A 14489-nucleotide genomic window follows, 5' to 3' on the forward strand; every position below is an offset into this window, starting at 1 on the left:
AAACTATGGGTTACAGGTTACTGATACGAGAAAAACAGAAACAAAGTTATTTAACCATTCTGTGTTCATCGAATGTTGGAAGTTGAATGTTAAGTTGTTAACCCCAAAAAAAAGAATGTTGAAGTTAAATCGTTAAAATAGAGAAGATGGAAGTTTGTGGTTGGGAAAACGTGTCATCAAAGATCTGTTCACCTACTTCTCTTTCTTGGCCTTCGCTTGTTTGTCAGTCTCTGCACTGCAGTTCCAACTTCCACCCAAGTCCATAATCCAAATCCCCACCCTACCAACGTTGGTGGGTTCCACTGCTATTTATTTTCTCTCTCTGCATTCTGAAATTCTGTACGGAGTTTGCCATTGCATTCTGTTCGCCTGGGAGTTTGGTTCCTTTCTGAAACCACATTTTGTGAGTGAACAGCTTCTCTGAAATGGCCTCCAAGGCTGTTTCTGTTTGGGGATCTTATGTTTTTCAATTGGGTAAAGGAGATTCTGGCTCTCGGCTTTCTGGGTTGGCTTTAAATTGGAATCGAGATATTGACAAGAGCTGTAAAGTTGGGCGTATTTGTGTTTCCCCAGATTCGACTGCTCTTCTGGCCACAAAACCTGTTGAAGATGAGAATCCGGCGTCATCCACGGTTGAATTACAGCGATCGGTTGAGCAGTACGAGAATAACGAGTATAAGATATTACACAAGGATTTGAGTTCTCTTCCAAGTGGGTTATTATTTCCTTTTCTTTGGTATTTTGGGTACTTTAGTTTTGAATGTCGTCGTTGAGAATTGCAGACTTCGGTGAATGTTGATATTTTGGTCTGTCATTTTGTTCTTCTTGGTGGTTCTTTTTTGGGGTAAACTTCTTTTTGGTAGCTCTATGGCTGGAGTGATGCATTTTAGCAGATAAATCTTCTTCTCTTTGAAGTGGGTCATGTTATTTCTTTTCCTATAGTATTTTGATTGTCTTTTTTCTTTTTGAATTCGTCATTGAGAATCTTTAAGGATTGCAGGCGTCGGTGGATGTTGAAAGTTTGGTCTGCGATTTTTTTCTTCTTGGTAGTTATAGTAGTTATATGGCTACCGTGATTCTTGTTAGTAGATAAAGCTTCTTCTGTATCAACAGAATTTAGTCGTTCTTCTCAATTAGTGAATCCTAGAGCTATTAATAGATTTCTCCAGATAATTTCCACGCTGTTTGTAGCTTTCTGATTTTAGAGATGTTGCTTCCTGGGTTCATTTCCTCTTCTCTGTGATTACATACTCCGTCATCTATCCTATACAAGAACCCCCCTCTTCTTCTCTTCCAAATGTTGTTTCGTAAGGTGAAACGGGAAAGTAGAGGTTGGAACTTCAAACATGTTTGTTTTGGCGAAAAAGAAAAGAACTTCAAACATTTTTGTGGTGTACCATGTTTTCTGTATTTGACTGTCATCATAAAATGGTGGTTTATGGTTTGTCTTCAGCCCAAAAAAATATTTTTATCAATCAGTGGCAAAAATTATTGGAAAAACCATCTCCACCCGCATGGAGAGATTTTTGGATGCTTGACATGTGTTCTATCTAAAAACAAAATCCTCTTTTTCAACTTTTAAAAAATGTAGAATCTAAATCTTCTCTCTCATTTTCTAAAAAAAAGGATTTGGTTTTTAAATTGAACACATGTTAAACATCCAACCATATGGATTAAAAAAATTTCCCCTCTCCATGTAGCTAGAGGATCCGAACTCATAAATAAGTGATTAAATCATTCCATTTCAGTATGTGATTTTATGAGATTTGCTTGCCATTTTAAGCATTTCTAATCTCTTAAACCAAGACTTATCTGAGAATAACACCTAATTATGAAATATAACTTGGTTGTCATGGTGCGAAGGTGAGCCCAAGGTGCCCAAGGAGAGCCCATACTACAGGTATATTATGATTACTCCAATTTTTTTGTTCTATCATATCCCATGCATGGCTTCCGTACTACAAGTATATTTCCTTCATCATCTCGACATCTCTGCCTTTAAATATGATCAATGATTGCAAAGGCATACCATGACGGCTTTTGGCAACTCTTGTGTCTGTGGTGTCTGGAGGGAAGTTGGAAGTGGGCGCAGTAAGTGTTACATTCTTATGCACATTTTGAAGTGTAACCCACCCTGATATTTTTTGATGGGTGGTGACCCAAAGGAGAAATTTTGTGGTACATAACTTTATTTTATGTTTTATTGCGTAAGAATGAGAGTGAAATGAGATTTGGGGGGGGGGGGGGTTCCCCCTCTTTTTTGGTTAGGTTTTCTAAAGAGTTATTATTTTAAACTTTGTGTCTAAAGAGTTTTCTATTTTATTTTTCTTTCATCACAGAAGAATAATCTTCATCTTTGCCAATGGATGTATCACATCAAATTGGTGTATGAAGTTTGAACCACCTTAATCTCTGTATCATCCTTGCCTAAATCTGCTTTGTTTCTTTGTGTCTCATGATTTTCACATAATAGTAATCCACATGGTTAATGGTTGGGTTCGTAGAATATGTAAACAAGTTTTGGATCTCATCTGAATGATGAACCAGTGCTGAAGGCTTCTGCACAAGCAGAGTCTGGGGGAGGGGGGCATTTTCCTATGTAACCTTACCCTAGAAATTTTTGCGGAAAGGTGCTTCAATGCCTTGACCTCAGGCTACAACTGTGGTCCACCAACCATTGCACCAAGGCCTGCCTCTTGGATCCTATCTGCATAATAGACCTTAATACCTTATTAACAAAGCTTCGTGTTGGTTGAGTCTCCTTCACCATCTAGCTGTATCTAAGAGGTAGCATAGATTGGTTTTCCAAGCTGATCATCATTGCCATGACTTATTTGATGCATTTTCACCATATCTCAGTTATTATCATGCCCAACCTTTACAATTTATATGTGACAGAGTGCTTGTATGTTTTTCCAAATGGTCCATTTTTTCTACTGAATCTTTTCTTTGATATGCAATTATAAAGTTTTGATGATATACATGAAAACAGAACCATTATCTGTAACTGATCTTTCGCCTTCTGCAAACGATGGCGTGGAGGTGCGCGTCGCATATCAAGTATGTTGTTTATTTAACAGCCTATTGCACTATCATGGTTTTGTCGCATTTGTTTGTTACATTGTGTCATCTAATGCAGGGGGTACCTGGTGCATATAGCGAGGCTGCTGTCCTGAAAGCATATCCCAAGTGTGAAGCAGTGCCCTGTGATCAGTTTGAAGCTGCATTCAAGGTTTGATAGATACCACCATACAGGATTTGCAATTAAATATATACCAGTAATTTCCTGTTATTATAAAATAATTCCTTTTTCACAGGCAGTTGAACTATGGCTAGTCGATAAAGCAGTTCTCCCCATTGAGAATTCTTTAGGCGGGAGCATACATCGTAATTATGATTTACTTCTTCGCCATAGACTGCATATTGTGGGTGAGGTGCGGTTAGCCGTTAACCACTGCCTTCTGGGACTACCTGGTGTTAGAAAGGAGGAGCTAAAGCGCATTTTGAGCCATCCCCAAGTCAGTCATCCCCCTTCCTCAACATTTCTTTGACGTACTAAAAGTAGACCAGGTTATTTGGATAGAATAGTACTGGACTTTATTCCAGGATCTGTTTAGATGCATGCATCAGGGGCTTATCTATCCATGTTCTTTGAACTCTTTGTTAACCTCAATGTTTATTCTTTTGAACCTCAATAATTGGATTTGTCCTGACATTTGTACTATCAGATTGCCCTTCTGACTTAACAAGTTATCTTCGGGTTAAACAGTGTTGAAGATATATTACAGTTGAGGAAAAAGTTCACAGTTTTTGGATGTATTTAGGCTACAGTCCATCCACTTGGTCTCCAGAATCTGGATGATCAAGTTACATGCTAAATGCTGTGTGGATCCCCTCCTATGGCTGAGTCTATTGATCACAGAAACACCTTATCTTCCTCTTCATGAACTTGAAGCTTTTGATGCTAAAGTTTCTTCTTATGGATTGAATTGTTACAGGCGCTTGCTCACTGTGAGAATACACTGAGCAAGTTAGGTGTTGTGAGAGAAAGTGTGGATGATACTGCTGGTGCTGCCCAGGTTGTTTTTACGGATCTCTAACTTAAAGTTGTTTCTGTTTAGCTAAATTATAGTCAGAGGTTATGGTGCTTATCACTCTCAGAACTTTTTTGCCAGTTTGTAGCTGCAAGTGGCAGGAGAGATACTGGAGCTGTTGCAAGTGCTCGAGCTGCAGAGATATATGGGCTTAACATACTTGCTGAAAAAATACAGGTATGGTTTTTGTTGATCTTCTCTTATCTCCATGATCTATTCTGTAAATTTGTTAAAAAGAAAAATGTGATGCTGCCGATGATCAGTAAGGCCAAATACTGTACACCATCATGTAAAGTGCTGTTTCATCAATTCAGACTTTTGTTCAGCAAATTGCTACCTCTTGAATGGTTAAATTCCTAAATTCATGACACCCGTTTCTTTTTCCAACTATAATATTGGAGCTGGGCACCATAAATGTGGCTCAATTTATCAATCCTATCAGTTCATACAGAGCCCTTTTTTTTCCTCTTCATATTTCCCCAGAAAAAAAAAAAAGAAAAGAAAAAAAAAAAAAAAAAAAAAGAAAAAGAAAAAGAGAGAGAGAGCTTAATTTGAGAAGCATGGGATCTATTTCAAGTAATCGAATCAAGTCTTGTTAAAGTCCGGTTATGTTCATTACCGTGGACTTTGACTTTTGCTGGTTCAAAATCTCCCCATGTATTTGGCTTTCAGGCTAGTAGCCAAAATATTTACTGGCTATTAATGAGTATGAATAGAGTTTCACTGTTTTGGACTCCGTATAGAGCTATTGGGACTTATGATCGATGTTTGAATGATTATGATGATTTGGAGAGCTATTGCTCCTGGTTTGGTGTTTATTCCAACTCTCTTGATATATGATGTCTACAATTTACTCTAGATGTAGTTCTTGGGGCTCCACTAGAGTAAAGTTTGTAGGAGTACAGCCTCCCTTCTCCATCTCTATTATTTTTTCTTCAATTTAATTTTTTAGTAAGATATAATCAATTGAGATCTTTATCTAGTCAAACCTGTAGTTCAAGATCTTGTCTCATCTCAGTATCTCAACCTACTGAGACAACCAAGATGTTGAGACTTCTGCTGGAATCTCGTGAAATCTGATACATGGTTTGCCAGATTTAAGTGGTATGTTTTGGTGAGTTTCAGGCATTTTTTGGGTCTGATTATTCTTATACAACTTATTTTAAGGCCTATAAATACATAACCATGGTGTGTTTGATTAAAGAACAACCCACAACAATTTTTTTTAGATTCGTATTAAATGCTTGCTTGTATATGATCAATCTAAATGTATTTTCATGCATCTACATGCTTGAATTACAAATGATAAACAATTCTAATTGATAATGAAGTAGAACGCCTAACCTATATTAAAATCTGGATAACATATAGCTAAAATGTGTACGTGCATAAAATTTTCAAATCTTAAATCCAACACTTTTCCCTTACCCGATGTACTTTTATCATATATAAAACCATCTTTTAAAATATTATTCAAAATAATAGTGGCATACCATGACAATTGCAACTATGAAATGACATTGGCAGCACTTTAAAACATACAGAAAGCCCTTTCATAGTTTTCAATAATTCTCAAAATGAAAACTAAAACTAGTATATATATGATTATTACTTTCAACAATTAAAATAAGTAATTAAAATAAATCTTTGATAGCATGAGTTCGTAGGTCTGTCCATGGTGTTCAACATATATTATTTTCAGCACCAATGAACAAGTAATGAAATAGTTTAGATAAAAATGGGTTACCTCAAAGCAAAGAAAAAGCTTCAATCCGCTGTTTCCATGTGTTTGTTGGTGTCTTTGTTGAGAAATCCCCTTGATTTGAAGTAAAGTATGCTCAAAATGGCCAAAACCCCAATCCCACGAGGTTTCCTGTTGGAACTACAGGAAAGAAAAGGTTTCGAGAAGTTGGTTTGTCCCTTTTGTTTTTCTCACTTATGCCTCTTGAATTTTGAGAATTGGTCAACATAATGTAAAAGAAAAAAAAAATTCAATCCCTCCTCTTGTTTTGGTGGGGTTGAGGTTTCAAACCATGGTCACTCCACAAACCTTCATTGTTATTGTTAAGTTACAAGGGTATTTACTAGCATTATTTAGGCGTTTGAGGTACAAGGGAATTACAGTACTTGTCCAATTCTTTTATTAGAAAGTCAATAAGAATTTAATTGGGCAGGATCTGTAGTTAGTTATTTAATTGTAGCTGCAGACCTCTCCCACGGTTCCATTTCATTCTTTTCTCTTCTTCTTTTTCTTTATCTATATTACAAGGTCCACATATTCTGACAGTTAATTTTAAAAAATTGCATGCATTCTCAATCCATCGAACGCTTTACAAATTCATTAACTGTTCAAGACTTGCTTGCAGTCCTAAACTCTGTATTCCATATTGCAAGCCCATTGCCTTACTTCTGCACCATCTTTTGTATCATCAAATTCCTAGAAAGTATTGTAATTGAGCACTAGCAGCGATAGTTCCCAGGATCCCAATCGTCCTTCCATATATGCCATGACTTTTTGTGGTTGGAAACTAAATGAAGGGGAAATAAATATAAAATGAAGAACTTTTTAATCATTAGCAAAAATAATTGAGTAACTTGCTCAAATTTTGCTATATAACGTGATTTGATTTTGCTTCGCTTTTTCGGATTAGAATAAAATAATATGATAGGGCTCAATGTATTGAGAAAAATTAAATTTACAGAATTAGTAAGATTTTCGAGTTTGTTATGCAATCATGATCACAACATTTCATTCTCTTCTTTGTTTTGTATATTGATCTCTTATTTCTCACTCATGTCCTTCCATTGATGACCACCACTCCCCCCCCCCCCTCAAGTGAAGTTTCATTTCCATTTAATCGTTAGAAAAGGGAGCCTCCAGTGCAACTTTGTGGTTCTGTGCTTTATTCATGTTTGAAAATCTAGATCTCATTGCCCAACTACTCCCTCAAAAAAGTGAGTTAGGGCAAGATCTTGCCAAGTGGGGGTAAGTTCTTTTTTGTTTTTGTGTGGTGTGTGTTTGGGGGGGGGGGGGGGGGGGTTAAGCCCAGATTTGAGCAAGAAAGCTTTACTGTTGGACTAGTTAGAGAACAATTAAGAAGTTGAAAGAGGAGAGTTTGTCCTGCATTGCAAGCTTTTAAGTTATAGCAGTGGATGCTTTTCTAATTGAATCAGGCTCTAAATTATTAGATTTAAAAATCTTGCATATAGTTGGGGCTGTCTATCGTACCTGTCCAGTATGCGTCCACAAGGTACTGATACTGTAGTTATGTGAAAATATCCGAGTTATTGCACTGTTTACAACAAGCATTTGATGGAAGGAAAGAGTGACTATGGTCTGTCCTGTAAGAATTCTGCCATTTGTCACATATTCTGGGTGCTTATATAATATTTTAGCATTTATTGGGCGGGCCTTGGTGCAACGGTTGGTGGAGCACAGCTGTAGCCTCGAGGTCAAGGCATTGAACAGCCTCCCAGCAAAATTTGTTGAGGTAAGTCTGCATAGGAAATCTGCAACATTGAACAAGCCTTTGGCACCGAGTTCACCCATTTTATATCATATTTTAGCGTTTATCATGTAGGGTTGTAGAAACCATGTAAAAAAGGTTTGGCTAGTTAAGTTTTTTATTTATTTATTTTATTATTTTTTTTTTGTGTGGGGGGGGGGTTGCCGACTAGAAATGTGACGCACAACCCTCCTCCTCCTTTAACTATGGTTGGGACCGGCAGCAACACTAGAGGAGTGAGACTAGATGAGAAGGAGATTTCACAAAGCAATTATTTTAGATACCTTGGCTCAATTTAAATAAAAAAGGTGATTTAAAGGGATGATGATGTTCCCCAAAGAGTTAAAATTAGGGTGGATGAAGTGGAGAGGTGCATTCGGGTCTTGTATGATTGGCGTATTCCTTTAAAGCACAGAGTGTTGGGCAGTTAAGCAGAAACATAGATAAAACCTAGTGTAGCATAAATGAGCATGCTAAGATGGGTTAGTGGCAAAACTAGAAAGGTTAAGGTAAGGATTGATCATATTAGAGCTGGTCCAAGGATAGCTCCACAAATGCTAAACTATGAGAAAGTTGATTGAGGTGGCATGACCACATTCAATGAAGGCCTTTAAATGCCCCTGTATAGAGGAAGTGATTTAATCCAAACCGAAGGAATTAGAAGAACAAGGACAAACTTGAGATAACCTTAGGAGAAGTGGTAGAAAGGATATGCATAGCTTACACCTTGTATTTAGTATGGCCTCATATAGAGCTAATTGGAAGGCAAGGATCCATGTAGCAAACCCCATTTAGTTGGGACAAGGCTTGTTGATGTTGTATAATATTTTAGACTAATGAAATTTTAAGATCTATTTTCTTTCGTAGATGGGGATTGTTTGCATTTTCTTTTTTTAGTTTTATCATTGCATTGAATTTGAAGATGTTTGACTTGATTACATAATTTTCTGGGCAGGATGATTCCGAAAATATAACCCGTTTTCTGATACTTGCAAGGGAACCTATAATCCCTAGAACTGACCGACCTTTCAAGGTAAGGTTGCTTCTTTTCTCTTATCATTGCATTGTCCATACACCTTTCAAAACATTGATTTCATTTTTCTCTTATTTAAGACAAGCATTGTCTTTACTCTGGAGGAAGGCCCAGGAGTACTGTTTAAAGCCTTGGCGGTGTTTGCTCAGAGGGATATTAATTTGACAAAGGTATCCGTTTGGTTCTGTTTTATCCAGTAGCATTGCATGCTTCACTCATTATTTTGTCCTTCATATTAAATTTCAGATTGAAAGCCGACCACAACGAAAGCGGCCATTGAGGGTTGTCGATGACACTAACATGGGGCGTGCCAAGTGAGTACAATTTCTCATCAGAGTTGAGCATCTAAATACATACTCTGGCTACCTTGCAGTCAGTTCTTATTATCCATCACTCTTTCATAAATGGGAACCACTTTGGCTGACAAAAGTAAACAGAATCATCTAAATTTAACACTTAGAAATGATGATGCTTTCGTAATAGCAATTTAACTGAATTTATACAAGGGAATATGTTGTTGGTATTTGATAAGATTCTTGTGATACTCCTCCAGATTCCTGGCTGTGCAGTTCTCAACTTGTTTGCTGGGTAGAATCAAATAAAATCAGAATATAAAAGGAATATCAAAATTCAAAGGGTTGATAATTAAGATGCCTTAATATAACAAGTAGTTGCTCTCCAACATGTCTATATCATCAAATTTTTTTTTTTTGGGGGGGGGGGGGGGGGGGCAAATGAATAGTGGTGATATATGTTCAACAATGCCCCCTCCCCCTCCCTTGGTTTTGCTTCTCATGTGAGTTGATAAGGTATATTGAACTATTGATATTGGTGGCTCAAAGATACAAGGTAATCAGGAGATTGTAAATTTTTGAAAAAGCAAGTGTCCTTGTTTATTAGCTGAAAACTGACAAGATTTGATAAACCCAATTTCTACAGTATCAAAAATCAATCTTCAATCTGTGTTTTTTAAAGTCTGATATTGCTTAAAAGTTTGCTCTCTTTAAGCATTATATCAGTATCCCCCTTTAACTTTCTCTTGTAGAATTTGTAAGAAAATGATCATCCAAGTTTGGAAATGCTGCTGATCTTTCTTTTAAAATGAGATCCTCTTGAAATGCTGATCTTTCTTTTAAATGAGATCCTCTTGTGCTGTCTAGGTGATTTTTTTTTTCTCGTTTTGTTTTGTTACAGGTATTTTGACTATCTTTTCTATATTGATTTTGAAGCTTCAATGGCAGAGCCCCGTGCACAAAATGCTTTGGGAAACCTGCAGGTCTGGGTTTTATTATTTCTGGTTGTGCTTTTCACCTATAATTATGCAAAATTAGTAACTTATATTATTTTTTTCGGTGAATACTAATTTACATGATTGATATGCTACAAGTTGCTCATTTCTAATAATTGATCTGCCAAATCTGCATTCTGATGTTTGTAGCCGAAAAATTACGTCCCCACCATTTGGTACGTGACATTCTGTTATATACCACCAGAAATGCATCATGTATTTTGGTTTATATCCAGTTGAGAGGTCACCAGTACTTTTAATTACACTGTTCTAGTATTTTGTCTTCTAGAATTATACTTTTATCACTGCTCTGTTTTCAAATATGACTATTGATTACAAAGAAGAAAGAGGGAAGTGGGTTTTTTTTCCAGGGGGATGGGGGTGGGGGGGGGGGGGGGGGGGGGGCTCTTTCTGGGTAAACTAATGGGGAACAGAATAGAGAAGAAGAAAATAAGAAAGAAACATGAAAAGACTCAAGGTTGTGGCAGGGGAAGAAGAGAACAACATTCATGAGAAGAAGAGAAAATAGGGAGAGAGAAAGGGGGGGGGGGGTGCTGCAAACATACAAAGCTCAAGCTTTAGTTCATCTTTTCTATTCCATCATCAACGAGCTGATTACAAGTTTTTAAATAATAAAAGAGGCATACTTAAATAAGAGATCAACTGTAATATCGCTCTTCGCAATTTATACTAATTTTTTGGTTAAGTGTCAGTTGTATTAAAAAAGAAATAAAGTGATTATGTGCAACCTACAGCCATCTTCACCTTTAACTGGTGCATATATACCTAACTTTCAAACTTGAATCTAGGTCTAACTGCATCACATTCTTCTCCTTTTCCTGAGCTATCGATGCAGGTTAGGATTGTATCTGCCCAGATGATTGACTTTTTGCTGCACATTTTGCCAAATAATCGACCACTTAGGTTGTTTCTCTATAGCAATGAGTGATTTTCCATTCTATTGCATCCACGAAGGGCTTTGAGCACCACCACCATTGCACTATCTTGGCAATTCAAAACCAACTAAAACTGATCCTACTTGGATGCTTAGCAATATAAAACTAACTATAACTGATCCTAAATATCTTACCTGAATTAAAAATCTGATTACAATATTATCCCAATAAATAAATAATGAAATCCTAAATTATCTTTAGAACTCCAGTGCAAAACTTCTATTTTATCTCCTTGCAAGCTGTGGACTTGGGGACCACCAAATAGGAAGAATAATCTCCTAGGTTATTGTTCACGTTTTTGTAGTGTGAATGGTAACTGGTTGTGCTGCATCATGAATGCATGTCCAAACCGAAGAAAGTTAGAAATAGAAAAGAACGAAAAACTTTTGTTAAATTTTTTTCTTGTGCCCTGGGAGTCACTTATACCCAGTACCCAACTTTTTCTTTTTGTCGTTGCCTTAGTGTGGGTTGATATGCAATAAACACTACCATTACTAATTATTATACCCACCATTATTAGATATGCCGATTTCAATGAAGATTTGAATATCAATCTAGACTGAAATAAATCTAATTAGTAATAAATAAACAATTTTGTCTAAATTTTGAAATATATTGGTTCTTCTGACAAGGACATTCAACTGTTTCTGTGGTAATGAGAGAATGCTTCAAACAACAATTCTTTCCCTGATTTTTCAGATGATGGGTGCTATGCAAATCTATTTGTTAGTGTACCGGTTTGGGTGTGGGGTGAAGGCTGTTCTGTACCACGGCATTGTCGGATAATGATGAGTTGTACATCTATTTGCCTATATTGTAGGTCGACTTTATTCTTCTTGAGTTTCATGTTAAGAATAGAGTACTTGAATGTATTATACTTCCATCACTTGCCAAGCCTGCTCATGGTAATATCCACAAATTGGCCGTATCATTAACCAGTGTTTGAGGCATCTGGTTTAGAACTTCATTTAGAAGTTTGGTTGCCATTCTACATAACCAAGTATTGTCTTTGTTATTTTTGCCATTTCATCCCTTTTGCTTGTTGTTCACCTTCTACATGGTCATTTGGGACCTGATGTATTGCCAGCATGAGTAAATTTGGGGTCATAGTTTTTGGACATAATTTTCATTGATTTGTTTTATATATAGCAATTGGTATTCACGAAAATTTTCCAGGCTGGTTACGAAATTCATTTAGTTATGATCTGTTGCCAATTTAAACGACATGTTAGCCATTCAGAGTCCGTTTCTTTTTTTGTATTTTGTTTTGGGTGAAATGGCATTTAGAAGCTTTTCTCTAATGTTTGCAGGAATTTGCAACATTTCTTCGGGTTCTTGGTTCCTATCCCATGGATATGACTCTATAGATGCCCTCTTTCTCCAAAGGCACTTTTTGTCCTCTCAATTCATGAAGCTTGCAGGACAAAGACAGTCAATACTGGTGTTTGAAACATGTTAGATCCTGTTCAAGCTGGTGAAAGAGAAATATTGAGAGAGATTTCTGAGAACTGCTATAAGAAGAAGTGTCCGCTACAAAATCATGTTTATTTTTTATACTATTTCTGAAGGATTTTATCTTGCAAAGGCTTATAAACACAAGGTAAAATGTTGCAACTTGCAAGAAACAGTTTGAAGCTTGTGAGCTGCGGTGTTGAAATGTCTTTGCTAATTTGGCTGTGGCTGATATGATCAACACACCTGCTTGGTATGAGAAAACTTTCTGGTCAAGTGTATTGTGGATATGGTTGGATCCCCTGCTCTGATTTATATGGTTGCTGGCAAGCCACCGGATGTTGCGTCTCCCCAACTATAACAAATTATAGTGCAGGGAGGAGGAGGCTTCATTGTCCGTAGACAGTTCTTGGTTCAATTAGTTACAACTAGAGAAGGTAGTGTCCATTTGTTCTAGTAGTGAAACTAATCTTAGGCTATGAAGATTTGGTAATTTATAAATGAATTCTGCTTCGTTGAAGTGTTCCTTGGTAATTCATGAGTAGAAGTAACTCTGTTCCAGATTTCATCTTATTTTATGTATTTTTTTTCTTAAGAAGTTGTTGTATTTGCATGGCAGAGTTCCATCTTCATGAAATAATTGTACACGGAAATGTATATGATTTTCTCTTCATAACTCTTCTAGGGCTTTAGAATATCTTTCTGCTTAAATTTTGCCCACAGGGTGAAAACTGAGGGACTTGAAGAACCGGCTATGTGACTTTTGTTTTTGTTTGTCCAAGCTAGGTGACTTTTCTGCTACTGCAGATGGGGTAGGGCGCGGCTAACAGTTAGGTACTACCCAAGAAATGCTTTTACCAGCTGGGCCAAAGTTATCAGGGTGGTATCAGCCACTACAATACAGATTGGCGAATTACCTTTTAACCTGATCTTACAGTAAATAGAAGGGTGTGAGGTTTTCACTAGATTTCAAACGTCCAGTTTGGAGGTATTTTAGGTCATTTTGGGCCCAAATTTGGTATCTAACCTAATTTGATGTCAGTAAACACATTGAGATTGTTGGTTTTGCTTAAAACCTCACTTAAATTGGCGTTAAGATGAAAAATTTTCACAAAACTTTCAGATTTGTGTGAAATTTTGATTGATCATCACAAACACTGCTCTATCCGTTAAAAATGAAGCAAGATCTACTATTATATGTTGAAGAGCAAAGAAAAATATGGCAAGAATGCAAGAAATAAGAAATAGAAGCTTGGGAGAAAAGAAAAATTCATGAAAAATAGGTTGGAAGTTCCTCCAAAATTTGGCAATTTCTCTGTTTTTATTGCCGAAATTCTTGAGAAATTTAGCAACATTTCACGAGTCGGCTAGTGAGATATTGCCGATGTCTCGCCAAAACATTGTTAGTTTAGGTTTCGGTTAAAAAAGAATTTTGGCAATTCTCAGTGATATGTTTTACCATGGTAAATAGCTTATTGCGATGCTTGTTCCTTTTTACCCCAGGAGAAGAGAGGGGGAAAAAAAGGAAGAAAGAAGAGAAGTGAAGAGTGAGAAGAAGAAAAGGTGATGCTTGCCCCCAACCTAACTGCTTCAATTACTCTGTTCTGAGATACCAATTGTTATCGGTTGATTTGGATTCTCCCCCCCCCCCCCCCCCCGGGATAGAATTTCAGCAGAGATGTTAAATTTCTTTGAAGCAAACCAACCAGGAAAGGATCCCATTACGTAATTGGATTCCCCCCCCCCCGATAGAATTTCAGCAGAGATGTTAAATTTCTTTGAAGCAAACCAACCAGGAAAGGATCCCATATACGTAATGGATCTTCGCATTGATCTACTCACACGTGACATGAATTCTTCGACAATTGAGAAGAAAATCGCAACCGGAAACTCCATCTAAGCTGCAGCAACACCAGAAAGCTTTGGGCTCACGGGAGAAAGCCAGAAAAGGTCCACCGACGATGCTCACTGGACTAAGGTTCATTCAAAAGGATGTAACAGAGGTTCTGAAACATGGTATGAAGTCATAAAGCAGAGAATGCACAAGAGCGAGTGCATGAGAAATCAGAAGAGCAGTTAAAGCACAAAGTCAGAAGCAGATAAGCTATTCATCCAATTGGCTTCTGCGTTACTAGAAAAATGGCTTTGACAGGGGCCTCC

General features: G+C 37.0%; 1 protein-coding gene across 1 annotated transcript; it reads left to right on the top strand.

The window, feature by feature from the left end:
• Positions 1-93: 93 nt before the first annotated feature.
• Positions 94-13666, top strand: ADT1 (arogenate dehydratase 1). Its single transcript, XM_089167798.1, has 11 exons — positions 94-711; positions 2993-3060; positions 3140-3232; positions 3318-3518; positions 3999-4079; positions 4176-4271; positions 8556-8633; positions 8714-8803; positions 8880-8947; positions 9828-9909; positions 12188-13666. The coding sequence occupies exons 1-11, from the start codon at positions 426-428 to the stop codon at positions 12242-12244; spliced, it is 1200 nt and encodes a 399-aa protein (XP_089023924.1). The 5' UTR covers positions 94-425; the 3' UTR covers positions 12245-13666.
• The last annotated feature ends 823 nt before the right edge of the window (positions 13667-14489 follow it).

The sequence above is a fragment of the Hakea prostrata genome, chromosome 9 (assembly GCF_041222555.1).
Source record: "Hakea prostrata isolate BN-2017 chromosome 9, UWA_Hpros_2, whole genome shotgun sequence".
NCBI classification, from domain to species: domain Eukaryota; kingdom Viridiplantae; phylum Streptophyta; class Magnoliopsida; order Proteales; family Proteaceae; genus Hakea; species Hakea prostrata.